The sequence below is a fragment of the Phaethon aethereus genome (genome assembly GCF_964289735.1).
Source record: "Phaethon aethereus genome assembly, chromosome: 19".
In the NCBI taxonomy this organism is placed as follows: Eukaryota; Metazoa; Chordata; class Aves; order Phaethontiformes; family Phaethontidae; genus Phaethon; species Phaethon aethereus.
In genome coordinates, this window is record NC_138595.1 from 6,470,763 (window position 1) to 6,493,409 (window position 22,647).

The following is a 22,647-nucleotide window of genomic DNA, read 5'->3' on the forward strand; positions in this document are numbered from 1 at the left end:
TGTAATTCATCAGTTATACCATCTAGCTTACTGAAACATTAACAATGTACTTGCGTTTATACTGCAACATGATTTAACTGAAAGGTGCCAAAATGAACACTTTTATATAATTTTCACTCATACACAAGATGCCATGCACAGTTGAGACAGATTTTAAATCTATTTACAATTTTACATATTTTACAATATATATTTCATCTTTACAGCTACAGAATAAATTCAGACTAACATTGGTACCTTTTGAGGTTCTGCTGGAACTCAAATCCTTTAAGTTAAACTAATTATTAAAAACAAGTAAGTGCATGCCTAGAAGGACGCTTTCAGGAAAGATGTCAATGGGCTAGTGTTGCTTAAAAATTACACCGGTTTGTGTAGAAAATTGAAATTCAGTTCAAAAACCCACAAAAGCCTAATAGAAATCTACTTGACTAAAATAAATACAATTCATTACCCTTAACAAAAAAATGTACCTTTAAAAATGTACTGATTTAAGCTCATCTGTTTTTCAGCCTTAATTTTACTTCCCTTCCCAAGTAGCAGATAGTACTAGGTGTGGATAACGATGCTTTTCAAAGTTAACACTGATAATTATCCCGCATAAACCTGAGGCTGCAGTGGTGGGGGCAGCTTGTCATTCTCCACATTTTCAGAGTCAATAGCTGCTAAGGCTTGATTTTTTGGTTTTATTTCTAATGGATATTTCTCAACAATATCTTGGACTTCCTTTGTAATTCCATCAGTCCAATCTATTAGGTCTTTCTCAAGCTTCTTGGCTTCATTGACAATTCTTTCCTGTCTCTCATTCAACTGAGATAGTAGGTCTAAGTTTTTATACATTTGCTTAACACCCAGGCACACATCAGGTGAAAAACTGTCAGATTCTTGCTTCTTCGGGGATGTCTGACCAGTCATAAAACGATCAAAATCTTCTTGGCTTAGATTTAAAGACTGAGCATCAAGTTTTTCAATGAAGGCCACAGCACAGCACTGCAAACAAAACAGAGTATCATTGCAAGCTACAGATTGGAACTTATGCATTCTATTTTTTTAATCCTGTTGGTAGACCAGTAACTGGTTATTTTATTTAATGCCTAAAGACCTTTTACAGACGCTAACTACATCAGACAGCTCACATGCCTCTCTTCTCTCCCCAAAGTTTGAAGAAGTCAAAAAATTGGAGAACGATACAGGAAGACACCGTTTCAGCGGAATGGTACTGAGTCACAGGATAACATCTATTACAAACCTCAGGTCACTGCATCTTGGAGGTGAGAGACCAGAAAGAACAAGACATGACAACTAGAGGAAAGCACTATATTAATATTTAATAATCTAATCAGCAGAGATCTGCTACACTCTCTATTCATTTTCAGAAGGAACAAATGCCAAATGCTCATCTTACCTTGTGGATGCGCTCCTCCTACCGAAAGGAATTTTTATCATTCCAAGTATTTCACTCAACTACGTATTTTCCCTCCAGCATTGCTTTACAATGAAATGCAGAGAAGCCAAGTTCATAATCATAATTCCTTCTAATATAAACAAGCACACCAATAAATGCCTCCTGCAGAAGCTTTACAAAGCCTGTTTACCTCCACACAGTAATGGCCTAGTTCTGCAGTCCCTTCCAGAGATAAATTCTCATGATCTTAAATATGGAACTTTGTATCCATAACATCTGCATAGTCCAGACTCAGGATTTGAGGAACAGAAAAAAGTATTTTATCTCTTTACAGAATAAAAATATACCCAAGTCTTAGCATCAGACTGTTCAAATAAAGGGTTTAATATTATAAAGAAAGCAAAGCACTGACTGGTTTGGAAAGCAGATAGGAAGAGAAAGGAGATATAAAGCAAAAAAGCTTTCTGTGCTCTTAAGTGACCTCAACCACTATTTGAAGAGTAGTTTTAATTCCTACATCCAAATAAAAGACAATCTTCTTGTATGAAACGTCAACACTATTCCTGCACTTACCAGATTGGTAAAATAGTAGCCATCTTCTCCTGTCATTAACCTGCTTGGATTACAGAAGCGTGTTATATACTGGATGTTAGACTGCAGGCGGGGTGGGTTTCCCTTCAAAACAATGTATATAAGTGTTGGAAGAAAGTCATCAGCAGAAGCTGGTTCATTTTTTGTGATTTTAATAGCATTAAATATATGCTTGCTGCACTTGGTGATGCATGCTAACTTATCACGAGGGACACGCTTTGAATCCATTTCAATAATATCTGTAAGATAAAAAAGTTCTCAAATCATTAAAACCATATTAATCAGACACCTGAATGAGTAGGACAATACTAAAATTGCATCATTTTTATCTGTAGTCCTTGATGTTCCATAAAAGTATCTGTTTATTCAACCCACTCTCGGTTCAGTCTAAGTATCTGAAATAGATCAGCTAAGCCTAAACACTTCTGCGACAGAAAAATTATTTCCACTTCACAGATGATCTACTAGTCCAATACCACAAAGACTACTGCAGATCTAAAAGCCTGGACCCCCTTCTGATGACAGCAGAAAATAATCTCTATGAAGAAATCTGAAATTTAAAGCTGTAAACGTAAACTTCATTGTTCACAAACCTGTAATTGCTTTTACAACCATATCGGAGACTTCTGGAATTTCTTCATTGACAGGAACACACAGCATTTGTGGAGTTACCCAGTGCAAAGCCCTGTGACAAGAAAAAATGGTAAACTGTTCTGTGTCAGTAACATTCAGGTGTTTGAAACCAGCTGCTTCTTGAATTCAATGCACAAGGAGTCCTTTGTGTAAATGAGGCACTAGTCCAGTAACAAGCTAGTTTATTCCACTGAAGTATTTGTTTCCAGAAAAAATATTGTCTTTTTTTGCTATAATTTAACAAAAGCACACCAATTAGTTTTCCTAGCATAGCAGCTTTCATTATTTATTCTACTCATTACTTCTGTTTCTTAAATAAAGTGTTTTTAACTCTTTCTAGTTAAAAAGCTTGCCATTTTTGTATGTACAGCAAAATATTTTTAACATGCTTGATTTGGAGCTTATTCACAGGACTGTGTATTACTCAACCATTTTTCTTTCAAAGACTTACCTGATTCTCTTTTGGACAGCAAGATCTTTCTTCTCATCGTCAGTTGTTTCAGGGCAAAAGACATATTTATACTGTCGAGTCATAATGTATTTTTCAATCTGATCCATTGCTTTCTCAACTTTTTCAGGGGGCACTGAAAGGTACAAATCCCACCCCCATTATTTTAATACAGTAAATGAAGTACTCCATGGCTCTTTTGAAGATTTACTACAGTTTGGTCCTAATATCACCAAATCAGTACTACTGACTTGAGCCAACCTGAGTTAATAAAGAATGGATATACTTGGATATATTTTCACTCTCTACAGAAGTAAAAATACCATGGTGAGAACACCACAGGGACATGCCAAAGTAAGTACATGCACAGGTTCACAATGAAGCATGTTCAACACACAAATTAGGTTCCGCTGCTCGTAGCTTACAAGAATATTTCTCGAAAGTACAGTCTTTGAGAATAAATCCAGCGAGGTCTTCCAAGTCCTCTGTTCCCGTTTATGTCTAAAAAAAATCCCTGGGTATGTTTAAGCTGTGCCACTTACATACCAGGCACATAAAAGCAGTGGGCAACAGAAGCACTCCCCTCTCACTGGCTTCCTGTGCACTACAGTGTACCATAAGGCTCACAGCCTGTTAATTGCGTTGAGGCTACACTTTCAACCTCAGTTTTAAACAAATAGTATTGAATTTAAAACAAGAAATGAACTGAACCACATTTAATTGAGAGTTTAAGAAAAACCTGTAAAAACAAGTAATTTAGACTGCAAAACTTCATAGAACTGGTGCTGCTGGGAATAGTTCTAACTATGGCACTAGAATTTGTTAACAGCATTTCTGAGCACTGGTTAGGAATGCTTTGTTTTTACTTGAAAATGCAAGAGGCTTTATCCTCAAAACATTACTTTTTCAGCAGTAAGACAGGAGGAAGAGGAACATGATACCTTTCCAACGTGTCTGTAACTTTTCTGCTACATTTTGATAGAAGTCCTGGGCACATTCGGATTGCTCCTCAATACTTAAGTCCTGTAACAGAAAACTGATTAAGTATGCATGTGTGGAAGAAAGAGCAGCAATGCCTCTGACTTTTTTTTTTTTTGTTTTGTTTAAGGAAAGCATCCAGCTGCAGTAACAGTCTGAGAATGCAAATATATCGTCAGAGGTGTTTACGTTGGCTAAATTATATTCAAAAATATGAGGAACCGAGACATAGTGGCTCTTTAACGTGTGAAAGGCTTACACTTATTTGCTGAACAGATGTGTATTAGCAATGGAATTGGTCAGGAGCAATGCCATTTTCCCCAGACACATGTGGGGAAATGGTGAAAAAATAATGTAGACTATTAAGCAGAACATTTGCTCCCAATTTTGTCTCTAACTTTTTAAAAGATTGTATACAGTATACCAAAAAACAAAGAATATAAATAATATATTGGAAAGAATATCTATACAATAAACCCTTCTAATGATAAAGTTACTATGAAATACATTCACAATGTTCTTTGCGAAACAACATTGTCCTTTGAGCATTAACTGAGCTACTAAAGAACATAATGGAGGTTCGAAGGGTTAAAAATTAACTTTACCGATCAAGTCACTTTTCACCATTAAATGGCGGCATAAAACCATAAGTAAAAAAAAAAAAAAAAAAAGGAGAGAGAACTTAATTTCTGAATCCTCCAAGGCCAAAAACTAGACAGTTACCCTGAAGACAAAGTCTCAGTTCTGATAGCAGCGCTGCATTTTAAGCCTTGAGTAGTAGCAAATTGTATGTTTTGAGAAAGACTTCTTTTTGACTAGCACAAACTACCAAGGGGCCAGGAAATGAGAGTACTTTCAATGTTTATAGCCAATAATAATAATAATACACTATTTTCCCAAACTCTATGCTCAGAAAGAATCAGTTCTAAAAGAAAAAAAACTTCAAAATGTTTTCAAAACGGAGGGCATGTAAAATTCCATCAGGACTCCGTTTAATTTCCAGTCCAATTTGAGGATATAATTTGCATAACTACATACAAACCAGGAAACGGGAGGGGGGGGAAGGCGTGCTGAATACTGACTCATTTCAACCATAGGTGGCACTACAGACACATTAATATTTCAAGAACATTAAAGTTTTTATATGGAGAATGCTGTAACCCATATTAAAAAAAAACCAAAAAAACCCACAGTCAAGTTCCCCTTATGCAAAGAAAAGGAGACATGTGGTTTGATACTTTATTATCTTTAAGACTTTGTAGACTTAAGATATCTAAAAACTCATTATGTAATATATTATAATTTCCGTAAGTCCTAGTTATCTAGAAAGTTGTTTCTTCAGCAGACATTTTATCTTTCCGAACTAATTTATTCAGGATGCAAAGGAAAGTTCTCTCAAGACACCTGAGATACTGGGGTTTGAGGGTTTCTTTGGTCATCATATACTGTACCAAAAAGGAAGGCATTCAGAATTTAAGACTGCCACTAGATTTTCATTTGACTAAGCATATCAGCTGAAGACTCCAGTATACAATATACAAAAACCAAATTGCTGGAAGAAAAGCAGCATTTTATCCACCTCTCCCTAATTTCCCCACTTTATTTATGTAAAAGGCATGCAAAACTTACCCTTTTATGATTCATTGTGTCCAAAAATAGTTTACATTGCTTATAGATATCTTGTCCAGGTTTATGATATGTCTTGAGAAATTCTATGAATTCCTTGGATACTCGATCTGTCTCGATGCTAGCCTGCCTGTTTATAGAAGGGCTGGGAGCCTTGGCTTCTTGGATCTCTGCTGGGAAAATTTGGGCACATCAGATTAGCTTTGTTACAGTGATGGCTGAATTCAGGAAGAGTTTAAAATTATGTATTAAAATTTCAGGTTGTTTTTTTTCAACTGTGCAGATGAATAAGCATTTATTTCTCAAGCTTTACCAAGGAAATGCTGGATTTTATTAAACAGAACTCTAGGAAACAGAATGTTCCAGTGAAACATTTATAGCCACACCCCCATTTACACTAATGGCCTTTTTATATTAGCAAATTACTGTAACACAGATTGGTTTTCCGGTTTCTTACATTTTCATTCCCAAGTAAGATATCTCCACATAAGGTCAAGGCTTCCAGATGGGATTCTGCATTAAGATAATGGAGTGGTCCCTTTTCCCTTCTCCCTCACCTTCACACTCCTGCTCCTTTGCTTGCACCAACACAAGTATTCATTCAGCTGGCTCATGAACTAGCTCAGGGAGTCGTAGCTCCGGGCAGTCCTAGCCAGAAAGCAGTTTTTCTTACGGGGTTATTTTTCCGCTTGCTCAGCTGCCCAGGCCGGCTTCCTGCCGGCTCACAGGAGCAGCAGCAGCACGAGACAAGGGACAGGAGCGTGAGGCTGCTGCAAAGGCGGCAGATGCCACAGAACCGCACCTGCAGTGTAAATGAGAACTTGGCCGTTTGTGTTTCGGCGAGAGCAGAAGCACCGCATCTGTCTGAGGAGGAACCTGCTCGGCACTCAAGGAGGAGGTAGGAACACGGACTGCTCACAGCACTGGATGCAAGTTTATAGAGCTGCAACCACAGGGGTTTTTCCACACAAACACATCTGATTTTCCAAGGTATACGCTGCAAGTTAATCCTACCGATCCAATACCTTCACTACCCAAGTTTAGTTCACCCACCTTTCAACTTGCCAGCCAACACTGTTCAAAATGAAGGATTGAATAGAGATGATGTAAATGAACATGATGAAAAGCAAGCAGCAAAGAGACAGAAAACATGAAAATATTCATGATCAACATGATACAAACATATGTTTCAACCCAAAAAGACTAACATGCACAACAACAAAAGAAATTTTGCAATTAGCATACATGCAAGAACTCCAAAATAAAAGGAAAGTAAATGGGATTAGTATATTTAAATTGCCACGTTTAATTTGAACTTGAGGCAGCTTATGAGTTTTGTTGTTGCTGTTATTTGTTGTTATATATATAAGAGATCCAGCACTATAGTAAATTCAAAGCCATATGATCCAGTGACTAACAAACACCGATCATTTGACCAAAGCACAAGACTCATTAGGACCTCTACAATCCAGCATAACCTTCGCTGCATAATTTGGTCGTTAGAACATTTATTGTATTTAAGTGGTAAGAATGGAAAAGGTTTTACAAATATTTACATTCCGACTGTAGCAATAAAGATAGAAAGTGCAAATCAATCTCCTTTCTAGTTACACAAGAACACTTTTTCCAGAGGGGGTTTCCTCTGACATTCTTTATACCTAAGATTCAAAGTAGAATGCCTGTACAGCATACAAGCTGAACAGTAACCAATGCTAAATGTTGATCTAAATTTGTGACACTTAATGTTACATAACCAGGAAGAAGAGAGCATAGTTTTGAAATAACAAAGAAAGCAGGTACACTTTTGAAAGGGTAGAATTGTAAGATACTTTTTCCACAATTGATTACTGACTTCATTTCAAAGAACAGGTGAAGATCTATTTACTTGTTTCAACATTGAGTTCACTGTATTTTAAAAATAAAGAACCTTATTCCAGTCTTTGAGCTTAAGGAATATGAATATGTTTTTTTCAGCCACAGGTTTACCAGAGATTATTTTTTTAGTGAGGAGAGAGATGTAGTCAACTGAGGCAGATTACTGTTAGTGTAGGCATTAAAAAAACCAAATGTTAAAATGAACTTTTTAATGAGTCACACCAAGAACTACATGCAGTGACTCAGAAATGTTGAAACCTCATTAATATCTGCATTGAAATCCTGATTAAAGGAAAATGAATCTGTACAATATGCACCGATTACTAAGGACTGCAGGAGCAAATGTACTTTCAGCAACAAAATATTTTCAGCTTTGTCATGTACTCTAAAAGAATTAAGTCCAACTAGAAGAGGCCGATTACAGAAAAGAAATTCCATCTGAACAAGTTAAAGAGAACCTAGTAGAGGAGATATGCCAAAATGAAAAGGTAGAGTTAAGAAAGGATCACCTTTACAAAGCATAAACACTATTAATATTAAAAATCTTTCTCAAGGCATTCTACAAAAATGCTAGTTGTCACAGCAGAACATTAGCACTCCAGTGATTCACTATGGTTGTGCCATGGTCCTGGATCTGAGTCCAAGTAAAGAATATAAGAGAAGTGTTGTCATTAGCTCTGCTACACACACCCATTCATCATCTTCATATAACTTGCAAAATAAAGAACAGTACATCTTCAAATTTCTTTAGTCAACAGAACACGTCAGAATTGCAAACAAGTAACATAGGACAAGATCCTAAAGCTGTTTGCATCAAGGGTTTTGGTGTCCTTTTGGTTTAAATGAAACCAGTATGTCCTCTCTTGAATTGCAATTGTCATTTTGACTAATGTAACAAACAGCTGCAGATGTTTTGAAAATGCACAAGTTCTTGACGTGTGAACTATTAAATTGAAATAGTTTCAACTTATAATCAGAATTAAAATGGCAATCTGGAATTTTTTTAATAGAAATATGAAGCAGCACAAGATCTAGCTACTTCTTACAACATTCTTATTTTTTTGAAACTGCATAATCCTTCAGATGTCGTGCTAAGGTAGAGCTCAAAGAAGCTTCAGCTTTATTCCTATACTCTCCCTACCAAAAAGCAATGAATTAGAGACTCAAGTTCACCTCAAGATGCTAGACTGGCATTTATCATCTTCATATTCAGCAGCACAAGTTAGAACTGGCACAACCCTAGTTTGTATTTTGCAAAGCCCAACTAAGAAGTAAGCTTACTATAATCAAGCAGACAGCTTGCTCAAGCTGTACTGCATTACCTTCAGTAGGGGAAGCCAGTTCCCAGGAGGGAGTAAATATCTCCTTCAAATCCCTGAGAATGTTATCAGCATTTCTCTCCCTCCCAAGCTGTCCTTGCTTAACGATTTTCTCTTGAGCCACTGAAATAAATGCAAAAGCAAGCCAGACACCAAGAGCAGGAGCGTGTCAGGAGAGATGGTGAAGGAGATAAAAAAAGAAAATATGGAGAGTGAGAAGAATGAACATAAAAAAAGTTTCTAATACATAGCTGAATGCCTCATTTAGCCAGCTGCTGCCCACGCACCAAGACAAATTCTAAGATGAAATTCAGACATATTTAGAATTTCTTATTAAGGAAATGCACCGTCTATAAGGCTAGGACACATTAATGCTGCTTTTTCTTCTGGAATGCCTCCTCCACAGTCTAACATTTTCTGTTGTTTGCCCACGAAAGCTATTACTATGCAAAGACATCAGTGCCATTAATCATTCCTACTTGTAACACATGCTGTAGAATAAACATTTAGCCAAGCACAATATTCACAACCCACATATGCACAAACACTACAAGCTTCCTTTCAAATTTATTTTCATTTAAAGGCATCCTGCTTACACATTCCAATTTTCCTGTTAAAGCTGTTGAAGTGATCCACTATGGCAGCATCATCTGACACTTTATATCAGCATTTCTATCAAATTTGGACATATCAGTTTGAGGTGACAGATAGCCAGCACCTTTTCTCCTGCCTTCTTCCGGAAGAGTTCCCCTTCAAGTCCTAAACCACAGTACCATGCTATGGTTGACTAGTGAATCTAGCAAGAACGTGCATCGTACGAAGAAGATACTTCTACTCAGCAGTGCAGTAGACCACCACCAGGAACACATTTCTACTACTACACTTTAGTGGAAGAACTCCTGTATAACTAACACAAACACAGCCACAGATTTAGAAGTGCGCCGTTCTATTTAAGAGATTGTTTGCTATCACCCAAAAGCTCACGTTTTCACTGTGTTTTCAGTATGACTTCACATATCGCTCTCCAGAAGCATCATTATTGCAACTTTTTAAAGTCACGTCACAGAGCATTACTCTGCCTTTTAGTATAATACATGTATCAAAAAAACTTTTCAACATAACATGTTGTACAGAACCATTAAAGGAGACAGTTACCCTTCTTAGCGCCTGTTCTGGAAGAAGCAATGAAGAACTTCTTCACAGTAGTGACCTTTCGTGTTTTCTCATTGGTTTTCTTCTCTTCAAATTTTGAAAAGGTCAGTGACTGTGCCCCTTGGGTACTCTGACTACTGGCATACGCTTCTTCCTCCTCACGCTGAAGCCTGGAATTAGAAAAATGCAGGTCTAATTTAAGTGCCTAAACCAGCACATATAAGCTAGTTTCCTGTGCAAGAAATTAGTTACTCATTTGACACGCTAATTCTCCTCTATACCCATCTTCATTTCTTGCTTCCTACCATGTTGTAATGGTGAAAGTGAGGGAAAGCTTAAGATGGCCAGGGAGGATTACATAGTAAGGTCAAAAGGAGGAGACAAGAATAATCATGGTCATCTTCCCCTCATGTCACAGCCCTGAACTCTACAAACAGGTAGAGGCGAGGGGAAAGACTGCAGAAGCACTTCCAATAATCAATTCTGCCACCTTACTCCCTGCATCCTGTTCAGTTTCACCATCTATTACTACAGACCATCATTTACCATCTTACTGAAGATAAAAACCATGGCTCGCAGCTGAGCAAGTGAAATACCCTTTCACAATCTCAGAAATATTCTGTGAGATGTTATTGTTGTCATAACTTGTTTTGAAAGTCTTGGTAATACATAGGCTTGATTGAAAAAATGAGGCAAATCACTTTACTGCAACATTGATGGGTGTTTTGCAAAGACCAAGCCCATCTTTTAATCTACATGTACAAAGTAGGGGAGGGCAAATGTACTCATCTTTCAATGGCTACTTTTCTTCCTACACAGGAGGATTAAAATAGGTTAAATTATATTGCCCTTCAAGATGCTAAAAGGTTGAGCAATTTTCTTTAAAAATCCATCCAGCTCAGGATGGACCACAAATGGTCTTGCGTTTGTAATCTCAAGGAAGGAATTGAGTCTTATCTGTGCTGATAAGCCTGCCTGTTCACTACAGCAAACAATCACAGCTTATCTGTTCCTTTAGCATCTCCCTATTGAACAGGTACTTATTAAACAATTCCTTAAATGCCCCATTTTATTGTACATAGATGTTATTAAGATTGACAGCATAGCTATCTGCTCTAGTAATACTGAAGTCCTTAATAACCGTTTAAGCCAAATTTATGGCACGGGAAAAAAATTACATGTCCTCTGTACTGTACTCAACAGCTTACCTGGCACCTTCTGATGAGGCTAGAAAAGATTTCAAGCACTTCTTTTTACCTGTCTTGCAGTTAATCAGTTCCAGTGCCAGACAGCAAAGAGAACTTTAAAAACAAACTACTTCAAGGCCTAAGGTAAGAGGGCCTAGGGTAGTTAGATACCAGAAAACTTGGGGCTTCCAAACCATAACCATGAGTTTGGACCCAACTCAAGTTCAGAGAGCTTCCACAGATGTCACCTTCGTGAGCCAGGCTGATGTGAACAGTGCAATCAATGCCTTTCCCTGCCCTCCCCCAATGACCTTGGTTAACGTATCACTAGGTAAACTCAAGTTTCCAAAGGGTTCCAGACACGACGGCAGACACGCGTCTCAAGTCGTTCGCACTTTTTCCTAGAGTTCTGGTATACACCACTAACACAGTAAGGTAAGCGTACGTAGAGAATCTGTGTCAATGTGAACAAACATCTTGGCCAGCTCAAGTCAACTGCCAATCAACTCTTAACACACAGCTAGATGCTCCTCCATCTCAAGAGTTCACATATTGCTGAAACAGTTAATTCTGAGTGGATGTCATGTAACTCACACCCAGAAGCAACACAAAGGACAGCTGTAGTACAAAAGAGGATGCTCGAAGTTTCTCAGGCAGTGGATAACGCTTTTGCTTTTTACTCAAACCCAACAAAAAGCAGTTGTAGCTGCTCATATTTTCTCACTCAATCATAGGTTTCTCCAATTTTCAGGGTCAAGCATTTATCACACTAGGAAAATGAGACTGTTTTGCAGAGAAAATAGAGGCTTAGAAAAACGACCTGAATTATTAAAGCTAAGCTTTGATGCTTTTGGGCTTAACCCTGCAGTTTAGAAGAATGACTACAGACACAATTTTTTTAATCAGTAGCTGAAATGTAAAACCATTGTGATGGCTATATTCAAGACAATAATTGTGGTCTCCAGAGGCAGAGGTATTTTAATCAAAATTGTCATTTTCACCCTTCCAACCGCTCGTTAGAATTACAGACTTCAGTATGCAAATTAGGACAAAGTATTTGTTTGAGGGTGGGGAGGTGTTTACATTTGTTACTTCACAGACTTTCTTTTGAAGCCTCTTAAATTAGAATGTCATAAATATTCATCTTTGCATCAAAAGGAAGATTTTAATTCCTGATGGAAAAGGTCGAGTTTGAGAACTTATGATGCAACTAAGCCAGAGCAAATAGGATTAGAAAACAGGAGATAGGAATAGTATTTAGTGAAGTCACCCTACGGTAAGAGGTAAAGGAAGAAAGAGGGCTCTTTACCGCTCTGCCAGCTCCCAGTCCTCTTGAATCTGTTTCTGCCTGGCCTTATGGTATTCCTCTCTCCAGCACTTGGAGCAAAACCCCTGCCAAGCAGGATTGCCATAGTAACCACATCCCTTCTTGCACAGGAGCTCTGACTGATCAACGTGAATTCCTCTGCGTTCAGATTTCAGGTTCATTTTCTTCCTGTTAAAAAAGAAAAGGGTTAAAGACAGAAGCATGATTAACAGCCTACTAGAAATAATTTCTTTCTAGAAGACAAGCCTTCAAAAGAAGTCACCTGTTTTAACTAGTGAATAGCTCCGTAACAACAAAACAAGGCCACCGGAGGAAGGGCACATTTATATAAGCATGCAGCCCCAAAAGCCAACTGCAGCATCAGCATATGCTTGCACAGCTTTGACCTGCCGACAGTACTAGACAACTGGCCTGGAAAGCACAAAGCAAAGGAGGAAAAAAAGAAATACCAAAAGTTACAGTCGCCACCAAAGAGAAGCAAGCTGGGTAAGAGCCAACATAAAAATACATTTGTATTCAGGCTGAGACTGTCTCTGCAAAGAATCACTGGCAAGACTTTAGATAACATAACTATGGCCCCAACGAATACGTCTTCACAGCACAGTGCAGTATCACAGCTCAGCCGGCACGGTACGTTAACATGGATGAGGTGCACTTCCATTTCCTTCAGTACTCCAGTTACTTCAGAGTTTAGCTGGGCATCTACAAAATTTATCTCTCGTGACCGCAACAAAAAGATTTATATTCATGCCTACACCACCACTGTGTGGAGCCTGTCCTCCAACGACCCAGCAATCCCCTTTTTTTTTTTGACTGACAGAAATCATCCCACCTGCCAGCTTGCTCTCAAAAGGCATTTCAACTGCTTCATTCTAATTCTAAATGCTGGATTCATTTTAGGGGAAAGGCGGCACAGGATCACCTGCGCTCGCAAGTGTAAGGTCCGCAGATTAAAACATCAACGTTTGGATTGCAACATCGACACACACAGTCACTAGCAATATCACAGCAAGGCACTACAAAGCAGGTCTCGGTCACCAAATCCAGCCCCTTTTTCTTCCTTCGATCCCCAGCAGCGAGCGCGTCGCATAAGCTGAGCGAGCACCTTAGCAATTCAGTTTCTTGCTCTCTCATTCGTATCCAAAGGCACCTCTAGGACTTCCTTCCTCTAACAGGAAAACCAGAAGATTTTTAAGCCTCGCAGCTTGAATACCCTGCCCTCCCTCCGGCACATTATTTAAGATCACACAGGGAACACAGAATACACGCCGAGAAGCAACGTATGGGAAGACGAAAAGCCATTTTCTTAAACTGAAGAATGTCAGTAACTGTCAGGGAAATCTTGTTTTTCCTTGAGATTCACAATGACCCTTACGTTCCTATGTGTGAGGAACCTGGATCTCTGGTTGCTCATGTTTCTGCCCAGCAGAGGTTACTCGCCGCCGGAAGCTCTCGCACTCAACAGTCTGAGGAAGAGCCCCAAACTCTTCTCTGGGTCATCCAGTGGAACAGATGTGAGATGCAAAACCATCATTATCAAAGATCGTTTGCTACTACAGGAAGTAACAGCCATTTTGTTCCAAGCTAAATTATGTAAGATCAACCATTTAAAAAGACTGATAATGTTTTACATTTCCCATTAATCTAAGCAGGTTATTTTAAGTAAAGTGACGGGAAACATGATTCTCTCTGAAAGGGGCAACAAATTAAATATTCTATTTATCTATGTAAGTATTAAGACTCCTTTCACTAACATCTTTTCTGTCTTTGAAAGAAGTCATGAGTTTCTAAAAATAATCTAAAAATGGTTTCATTGTAGAGACCTGTATATTAAAGAAAGCAGTTTCTTAATGGCACAATTTATAAAGACACGTTTCCTCATTTAAATAGACAGTGAGCAGCTGAATACTCTCTCTTCTGTCCTACAGAAATGTCTGACAATTGAACAGACATTAATACACTTCTGCAAAGCAAAATTTAAAACAAACAACTAGATTTTAAATATTTGAGACCACTTTACTTCAATCCCATCTGGACAAATTAACAGGGGAAAATAAGTACATTGCCTTCACAAATTTGGTTTCTGTACTATCTTCATTTTTTGATTCCTCAAGTAAGGTCTTTATGTTGACTATAACAGTACATGGATCTGCTGACTGACAATCTAGCAGAAATTAAACATCAAATGTTTGTAAACTCTGGAGTAAGCAAAGCAGGTCTCCTAGTAGCAAGATTCTTTTTTTTTTTTTTTTCTTTCATTCTTTCAGGAGAGGTTTGTGAACAGCTGTAAAACCAAACCACTAGAAAGCAAGTTGTTCTGTTTCCTCCCCTTCGAGTATTTTCGATTGCAGTTACATCAGTTTCAGATCCATGGACAAAAGAGGCCATCCTCAATCAACAGGAAGAAATCTCACGCAGCACTTAACACAGAGGCTTTCTGCTTCCTTTAAACACCACGTGTTTATGGCCATATGCCATTACAAAAAGAGTTTCACAGAGAATTTCTGCAGGTCAGCATTTACATTTCAAAGAACAGAACAAGTCAACAAGTTGTAATAAACTGAACATGAAAAATCCATCTCAAGTCAACTTTCTGTGACTAAATCACTGTGTACTTCATGATCTTCCATTCCTAAAAATGTTTTGTTGGAATTTTTTGAGTGTCCAAAATGCCTTTTTTCTTCCGCTATTCCCTTCTCTCCCTTCCACTCCAGCTAAAGGTGTGTCATTCTTTATTCAAGGATCAACTCCTCAATGTATTTGCAGTTACACCGCTTATTTGGTGTGATCAGACCTCTTACTTCATTCATGTCCTGAATGCATGACCTGTTCAAAGCTCACTTCTAGTAACATAATCCAAAAGGAAGAACAAATTTGTTCTTCTTCTGGAGTCGGAGAGGTAGGCAACTCTGAAGAGCTTTCATACTGCCTGACCACTGAGGATGCAGGAAAACAATAATAAGGAAGGCCACAAACTTCCAAATATATATTAAAAAAAAAAAAAATCCAGAAGGAAAATAGAGTACCAGAAGATCATAAATAAAATTAACTAGTACAATTTGGAAAGGTACACTGCCCCAAACATCCTTTTACATCTCCTGTATCCCAATTAGAACACTTTTTAACAACTTCAAGAAACACCACGTCTCCCTCCCAGGAGCGAATGCCTGCAATTTAAAGTATACTCACACATTGCTTTGCTCAATAAGTGCTTCAGAGAGTTCTGCTGGTGGTGTCAGGGAAAGCAGATGTGACAATTCCTGACAAATACCATAATACAGAATCTTCTTTTAAGCATTTCTGTACCAACACTAGACCTCATCAAAGGTTAATATCGATGTTAATTAGCAGCACCCCTTTGAAAAGTTTAGAAAAAGAAGAGGGTCTCAGACAGTTACTAACTTATAAAGTCCCTTTTCCCTTGTTACTTATTTGCAAGTAAAGGCTTCTTCCCTCCCACCTTCCTCTGAAATGAAGAGCACCCAACGCCTTCCTACAATCACCATCTTTAAACTCCGCCTAACGCACCGTGTGCGGTTCCTTAGAGGATCGCCGCTAACATGTGCTGTCATAACGTGGCTGCAAAAGTGGATTTCTTCTGGACAATTGCAACGTGGAAAGCTGTCCCAAACCAGTGTATTTGTACCACAGCTAACAGAGGACTAAACTTTATGGACACCAAAGAGCTCCTTGTCTTACGGCGCATGCATTCCCGGGCCCGTACCCACCCTCCTGACAGCACACCAACTCCGAGCTACAGCATCAGCTGCCCATGGCTACGTCTCTCCACACTGTTCTAGACGTTGAGCTTTATTTTTCCCAACTGTAGCGATACCAAGAGCAGGTGAATACTCGTGTGCTGCTGGTAAAAAAATACGACACTGTGGTTTCACTCAAAATTAGCTTTTTACTTGCTTTAATGCTATTCATTCTGAAGCTCTCAAATGTATCTTCCTATCAACACATTTTTCTTGTTGTACCTTGACTCGTTTAATTTTTTTTTTTTTTATTCAGTAGCATTTTGAGGACCTGCTTGCTTAGAGCAAATACTTTTCAAAAAGTGCAATACCAACTCAGGGTATTGGGTTTCTTGTCCCTTGCTCACACCCCTAGATTTTCCCTGTCGTTCGTCATCCAAGAATATCTAATAAACCATAGTTCTTACTTCAGAAACGAGAAATTCACATAACCCTTTTAGGAAGGATAAACCATCTGTCTGCCCACCAATTCCTCTGTGACTCTGTCAAAGGTGCAACTGAAAACGTACGTGCAAACAGTACAGGGTTTCAGTTACCACAGTCATAGAAGTAGACATCTGAGCCAAAACCAGAAAAACCAACTTTTCTGCAAAATACTGCTGGCCTACAGCCACATCACTTTCCCCAAGTCACATACGTCAATCTGTCTTTGAAGATTTACTAAAGAAAACACAGAGAGTTAAGACACAGGAAACATGCGTTTTGTATTATCAAAGTATCCTCAAAGAAAAAGAATCAAAGCGTTAAGGTCGATCAGGGACGAGGGGCGCAGGTTGGGGGAGAGTGGAGGAAAGAGGAAAGGGTTGTTTTTTTAAGAAATGTTTTCTATTGACCTGAAGTGCAATAGTATTTATTAAGCACCCACATTCAATAAAACCTGCATTCTAGCTTTCAAGGATTTTCGGCTTCAGGTCTCAGGAGCCCAAGTTTCTCATGGGAAGCAATAAGGATACATCTAAGTCTACAAAGTGATTCCATCAAAGCATTAGTCTTCAGACATTTGCAGACTGCAAGCTACGATCTTAATTCTCCACACAGTGCTGGGAAACAGCTACACACACCAGAATACCATCTGTAACAGTCACCAAAGCTCAGGCAGCAACACTTTGCTTACGTCCCACCACCGGTCTAGTGCCAAGTACATCAGGCGTCCAACCTCTGGCATCTTGACTGCTCATATAAAAAGACAGTGAAGTTCACCAACATCAGTGCAGAACTATCCAGATTGCACTGACACAGAATTAGGCAACTAGATACCATTTTACTTTTTTTAATGAAGGTTTTCTACTACATTCCCACGGGACTAAAGATTAAACCTTCATAATCAGTGCTATTTCACAATTAAAACTATGGGATAAGAAGAGAGCTCAGAAGTTTGCCAACACCTGATAGATCACATATGGTATCTTGATATGCAGGCCAGATACACAAAGCACAAAACTAGCTCTAAGTTTCCAAAAGGCACACTCTCCTCCAGCTATAAATACGTAAATCCTTAGGCCATTTTGTCAGTATCCTGTAATGGAGATTGAAGTAGCAGCAATTATTGCTCCAGGACATTGTACCTTTCGTTATCAGACTCAAAGCTCTCAACAACAGCAAAAGACTATATTCCAATTTTCACACAGACCAGATTACAAAATAGCTGGAAAAAGTCATAGTAAACTTATTAAAGCCGGTATCATAGTCGCAGCAAAGAGCAAGTGCATTCTTAGCTTTTATGCAATATGAAAAAGGTGCTCCTTTCATCAAAACGGGATCTGTCACCAAGGGCTGATTTAACGTACACATGAAAGGGACTACATTTACATAACCCATTCTTTTCAGCAATAAATCCAAGATAATTTTCATAACGTGTTAGGGTTTCCAAAGACTGCAGACACAGCTGTGGCTTCAGGAAGAGCACTGTGTGTGAAATAAGGTTTAGAAATAGTATAGTTTTATCATGAGTTCAGACACCACTGGCTTGTTTTTCTTGTTCCTCTCTGACATGTACCTACCTTACCTCCCAGGGGCCGAGTAGGCAAACAGATACCTTCCTTGTCAGTGCAGATTGCATCACTGCCACAACGACAAGATATTGACTTTCTCATAAAATATTTATTAGTCCTGGATTGTTTAGGTCACCTTTGATGGAAGAGTTGGTTGAAAAAGCTCACATATCAAAGCCTAGTAGAAAGGTGTCTCATTTAATCATCTATAGACGCCTTTAACAAGAGGTAATTGCAAGTTGATTTATAATTATTACAACCTATGAAAACCAGTTTCTAAATAACTCTGCATGCTAACTCCAGAAATTAAAGCAGTAGCTTTGTAAACAAATTTCAATATTGGTACTGAAGTTCATTAAACACATCTAAAAACAGCAAAAGACTTCACGAAACAGGTAAGCTGACCCAAAGGTACGAAACTGCCTTTGACTTCTGGGAAACCTATTTCAGCCTTCTACACTTTTGACCACAAGCAAAAAAAAAAAAAAATCCACCTGCCTCCTGACATCTGAATCCCTCCTTCCACTTTTGGGTTGGGTTGGTTTTGTGGGTTGTGTTGCTTTTTTTTCTCTTAACTCTTCACCTTACTCTACGTCCTGAAATCAACAGTTTCCTCAAAAAAATCTTGGCACAACTCTTAGCAATAACCTACACCAGGCTCTTCACTGGACTGAAGCAAGTATGATTCAGTTCTTCATGTTTAAGTCTTCATAGCACTTAATGAACAACTTGCGTTAATTCTTCTCATTAAAAAACGTCAAAGTCCTCCAAAGAGCGCTTGCAGTGTCTGATGCAGTATAACACACTGAAACTGTCTGGTCATTAATGGCCAGCCCCAGGCATGGGATTTCAGAGCAGGAAAAGAAGAAAAACTGGGGAAGTCTTCAAACACACAATTCTTACAGTCATACTTGCTGTTTTACATTTTACTGGTGCCTAAATAGTACACCATACTTCACATCAGATCAAGAGAGCAGCGAGTCCCACCTGAAACTGCATGCAACTTCAGCTACTGAAAATAAATTTACAAGGTAGATTAGAGAGTGCATCAAAACTCAGGGGGTGGGAGGATGGGATTGGGTTAAAGTCTCTAAATCTTGCCTATGGAAAAACATCCTTAAAATAACATGAATGTATTCCAAAGAGCAATCACAGACCCAAAATGCCACAAAATTCTTAAGAGAGTCATATAAGTGTTGAAATAGTCATGATTCATGTGTAACCCTAAACATTCAGGCATGTAATTAGCAGAAAGGTAATTAGACATGAGTTAATTTCCTCTAAAGGAAAGGGTGGGGCAATATGATCTAAGAGACTCATGAACAGAAAATATGAAAGCCATTAGACAATTTACAAATTAGGAAAGAAACACAGTAGCTACCTTTGCAGAATAGGTCATATGAGTCTTCACAGTTTTAGTGTGTATTTTTCTTGCAATTAAGAAATTTCAGCTATAACAGTTGTTTCCTAGTATGAACAGTGCAGTTTGCTAACTAATGACCCTGAGAAAAGAAACAGTCATTAACGGTGATGACAGACACACAGTCTGATCAGCCACCTGAAAATAACCACACTGTTTGGTGCTGTAATTTGGCAGGGGAAACTGCAGCCACTACTTAAAACCTCTGAAACCTAATGGCCATGAGGGCTTCACCACTCTACCCACACAGCTCAATTTACTTCAACTTGAAGATGTGTTTTCCCCCTCCAATGTCAGTACAGACCTTAAGCTATAGTTTTGTTTGTCCGCAACAAATTCTTTGCTAAGTGCAGGAGTTATGACTGCTCAGCTAGCAGTAGCGTGTATTCGTGATTTAAGAGACTATATCTCACCATCTACATGTGACTCATAATTGCACTTCTAAATGAAATCACAAGAAACCTCTGAAAACTGCTTTGTACTGTTTGACTGGGCGTTGAAGTAAGAATATGGAGAGAATTAGCTAAAAACTTCTAAAATCTCCTCAGAAACAGCAGCGACCAGCTTCTATGTTTTTGCCAACATCAACCATGTTCACCTGGACACAGACTAAAACTAAGTTTGCTATAACCTCAGAGAAAAACTTCAAAACATCTTACGCACTTTGTACCTGACGTTACTGACAGCATTTTAATAGGACTTCACAGGCACGATTTTTAGGTCTACTGTTAGGTCACCATCATCGCGGGGAAAAAAACCCCACATAACTGGGGATTACATAGCAAACATCGGGAGGGGAAGGAGGGAGCTGAGAAAGATTGTCCTAGACTGCAAAACAAAATTAAACACCAGAATCATAGACTATCTTCAAGCTTATAATCATAGTTTGTTGTGTAAAGCGATCTTATAAATTGGTATGATTTGCTTTATGTCCTATTCTTCCTTTCTCCTATGTGTTGTTTTGTTTTTTTGTCAGCAAAGCATTCCACTGAGTTACAATTCTCTCTCTAATCCTCCCCCCGCTGCAAAACACTTGTGTAACCATGTCCAGAAGGCCAACCCCTCTAATTCCCGAGTAAAGTACTGTTCCTGGAAAACACCGCGTCCTTCTATGCTGGTCAGTCACGCGTCTCAAAGGAGCCTCAGGTAACTGGAAAACAGTCCATATCCCAGAGTACTGGCATGAGGAACTGCCAATGCAGAACTGCCAAAGCACCACCTCAAAAATAGTTTCATGACTATGAGACCAAACAAGAAAATTACAGCAAGTCATGTCAATAATGGATTTAAATCACAGTCTCCATAATGCCACCCTTTTTCTAAATCGGTGCAGTGCCACTAATTCCCAGCACCGGGACAGATCAGGGCACAACAAACCAATTTGAATTTTGCCTGTAACAACTCCCCCAGTTCATTTAGCACCCCATCACAGAGGCAGTGGTGCCCCTGCCACAGGCCAAGGCAGCCCAGACCAGCAGGACTTAAGATGGGCTCGAACCACCCCCTCAGAGAGTTTTTTTGTTCCTTCAAGTGTGTCATTCGTCTTTCAGTCTCTCACACCCTCTCTGAAAATACAGCCACTCCCGACTTCAAGGGAATGACCTCAACACCACGCAAGGTGCTCATACAGCGACAAACACCCACAAAAGCATCCAAAACGTGCTGCTCAGCATCTTAAACATGCTCCAGACTTCATCTGGCTGGACTTTAAAGGACTTTGATCCCCGGTATTACAGTAAGAAGCTGTGCAGCGGTAACACTTACAAGCGAAGAGTCAACAACCCCTCGACCCCCAAGGAACTTAGCGGGGGAACAGGCTGAGGGGCCAGATTTGCAAAGTTATCACTGACACCTTCACCCTGATTAACTATTGGCACGTACCCATAGCATTAAAAAAAATGATAATAATAAAAATAGATATTATAAAAACAACTTCGTTTTAGGAACTGCACACGGAGGAAACTGGTTTACTACGCTTCTTGCTACCCCGCTATGCTCAGCTCGATTACAGCCTACCTCCCCGAGCCCGGCGAACCCTCCGCGCCGCCCCAGCGCGGGGAGAGGAGCCGGGGACGAAGCCCCTCCGCGGGGCAGACGCGGCGGGGTCGGCCCGTATCAGCGAGACTTGTAACGAATTATAACGACCGGCGGCGGAGACAACGGGCGAACGCTGACAGCCACCAAACCGTCGCTAACTGCCAGAGGAGAGATCCTTCAGTGGGAAAACCCCCTCCCGCAGCCGGGCCCAGCGGCACAGGCACCGGGCAGCCCCCGAGAAGGGCCGCTGACAGGGGCCGGCCCCGCCCGGCCCGCGGCCCCCCGGCCAGAAGCGAAGAGGGTCAGAGCTGCGGCTCACCGGTTGCCCCGGGCGGCGGGGGCGACCCGCCGCTCCGCGCTGCTCCGCACTCCGCTCCTCCCTCCGCAGCGCGTCCCACCCGGGGCTTCCTCTCCCTCCGCGGCGGCGGCGGAAGGGCGTGCCGCCACTTCCGGGGGCCGGGCCTCTTCCCGGAAGGGAGCGAGGCCGTGGCTTGCGCCTGTCACGGCCCCTCCGCGCTGCCGGGACGCGCGGGGTGGCCGCAGCGGGGGAAGGGCGGGCAGACTTCGGGCCAGAGAGCGCGGCGGGAGCGCAGGGTGGCGGCCGTGCGGGGAGCGGCCCGAGCGAAGCGCTGCCACAGGCCTGGCGGAGCGCCGTGTCGTCAGGGCCGTGTCCACGCTCTCTGCATTACGTACAAGCTGGGAACAGGAACAGACCCAGTCTTTGTATCGACGTGTCTTCCTCATGTGATAAATGATTTAGTCCCAAACAGGATTCCAATTTAAGTTTACAATTTATTAAACGAATAGAAGCAAGCAAACAGCGCTGGGTGCGCCGGGAGTCTCCGCTCCACCTAGACGCACACCTTCACTTCTTACAATTCTTTCTTTTATACTTTTCTGGGC

At 40.1% G+C, this 22,647-nt stretch overlaps 1 protein-coding gene across 8 annotated transcripts; it reads right to left on the reverse strand.

Annotated features, from left to right (window-relative positions):
* Positions 1-588: 588 nt before the first annotated feature.
* Positions 589-12,699, reverse strand: RABGEF1 (RAB guanine nucleotide exchange factor 1; the record flags this gene model as incomplete). Of its 8 annotated transcripts, none has more annotated exons than XM_082008550.1 (10): positions 589-987; positions 1,976-2,232; positions 2,587-2,678; positions 3,078-3,210; positions 4,016-4,097; positions 5,682-5,848; positions 6,732-6,752; positions 8,876-8,995; positions 10,028-10,194; positions 12,521-12,699. In XM_082008550.1, 10 exons carry the CDS (start codon positions 12,697-12,699, stop codon positions 589-591), a joined length of 1,617 nt encoding a protein of 538 aa, XP_081864676.1. The 8 variants fall into 8 exon arrangements, with proteins under 8 accessions (XP_081864676.1, XP_081864675.1, XP_081864678.1 ...); XM_082008549.1 differs by having other exon boundaries at positions 5,682-5,851; XM_082008552.1 differs by lacking the exon at positions 8,876-8,995.
* Positions 12,700-22,647: the final 9,948 nt, after the last annotated feature.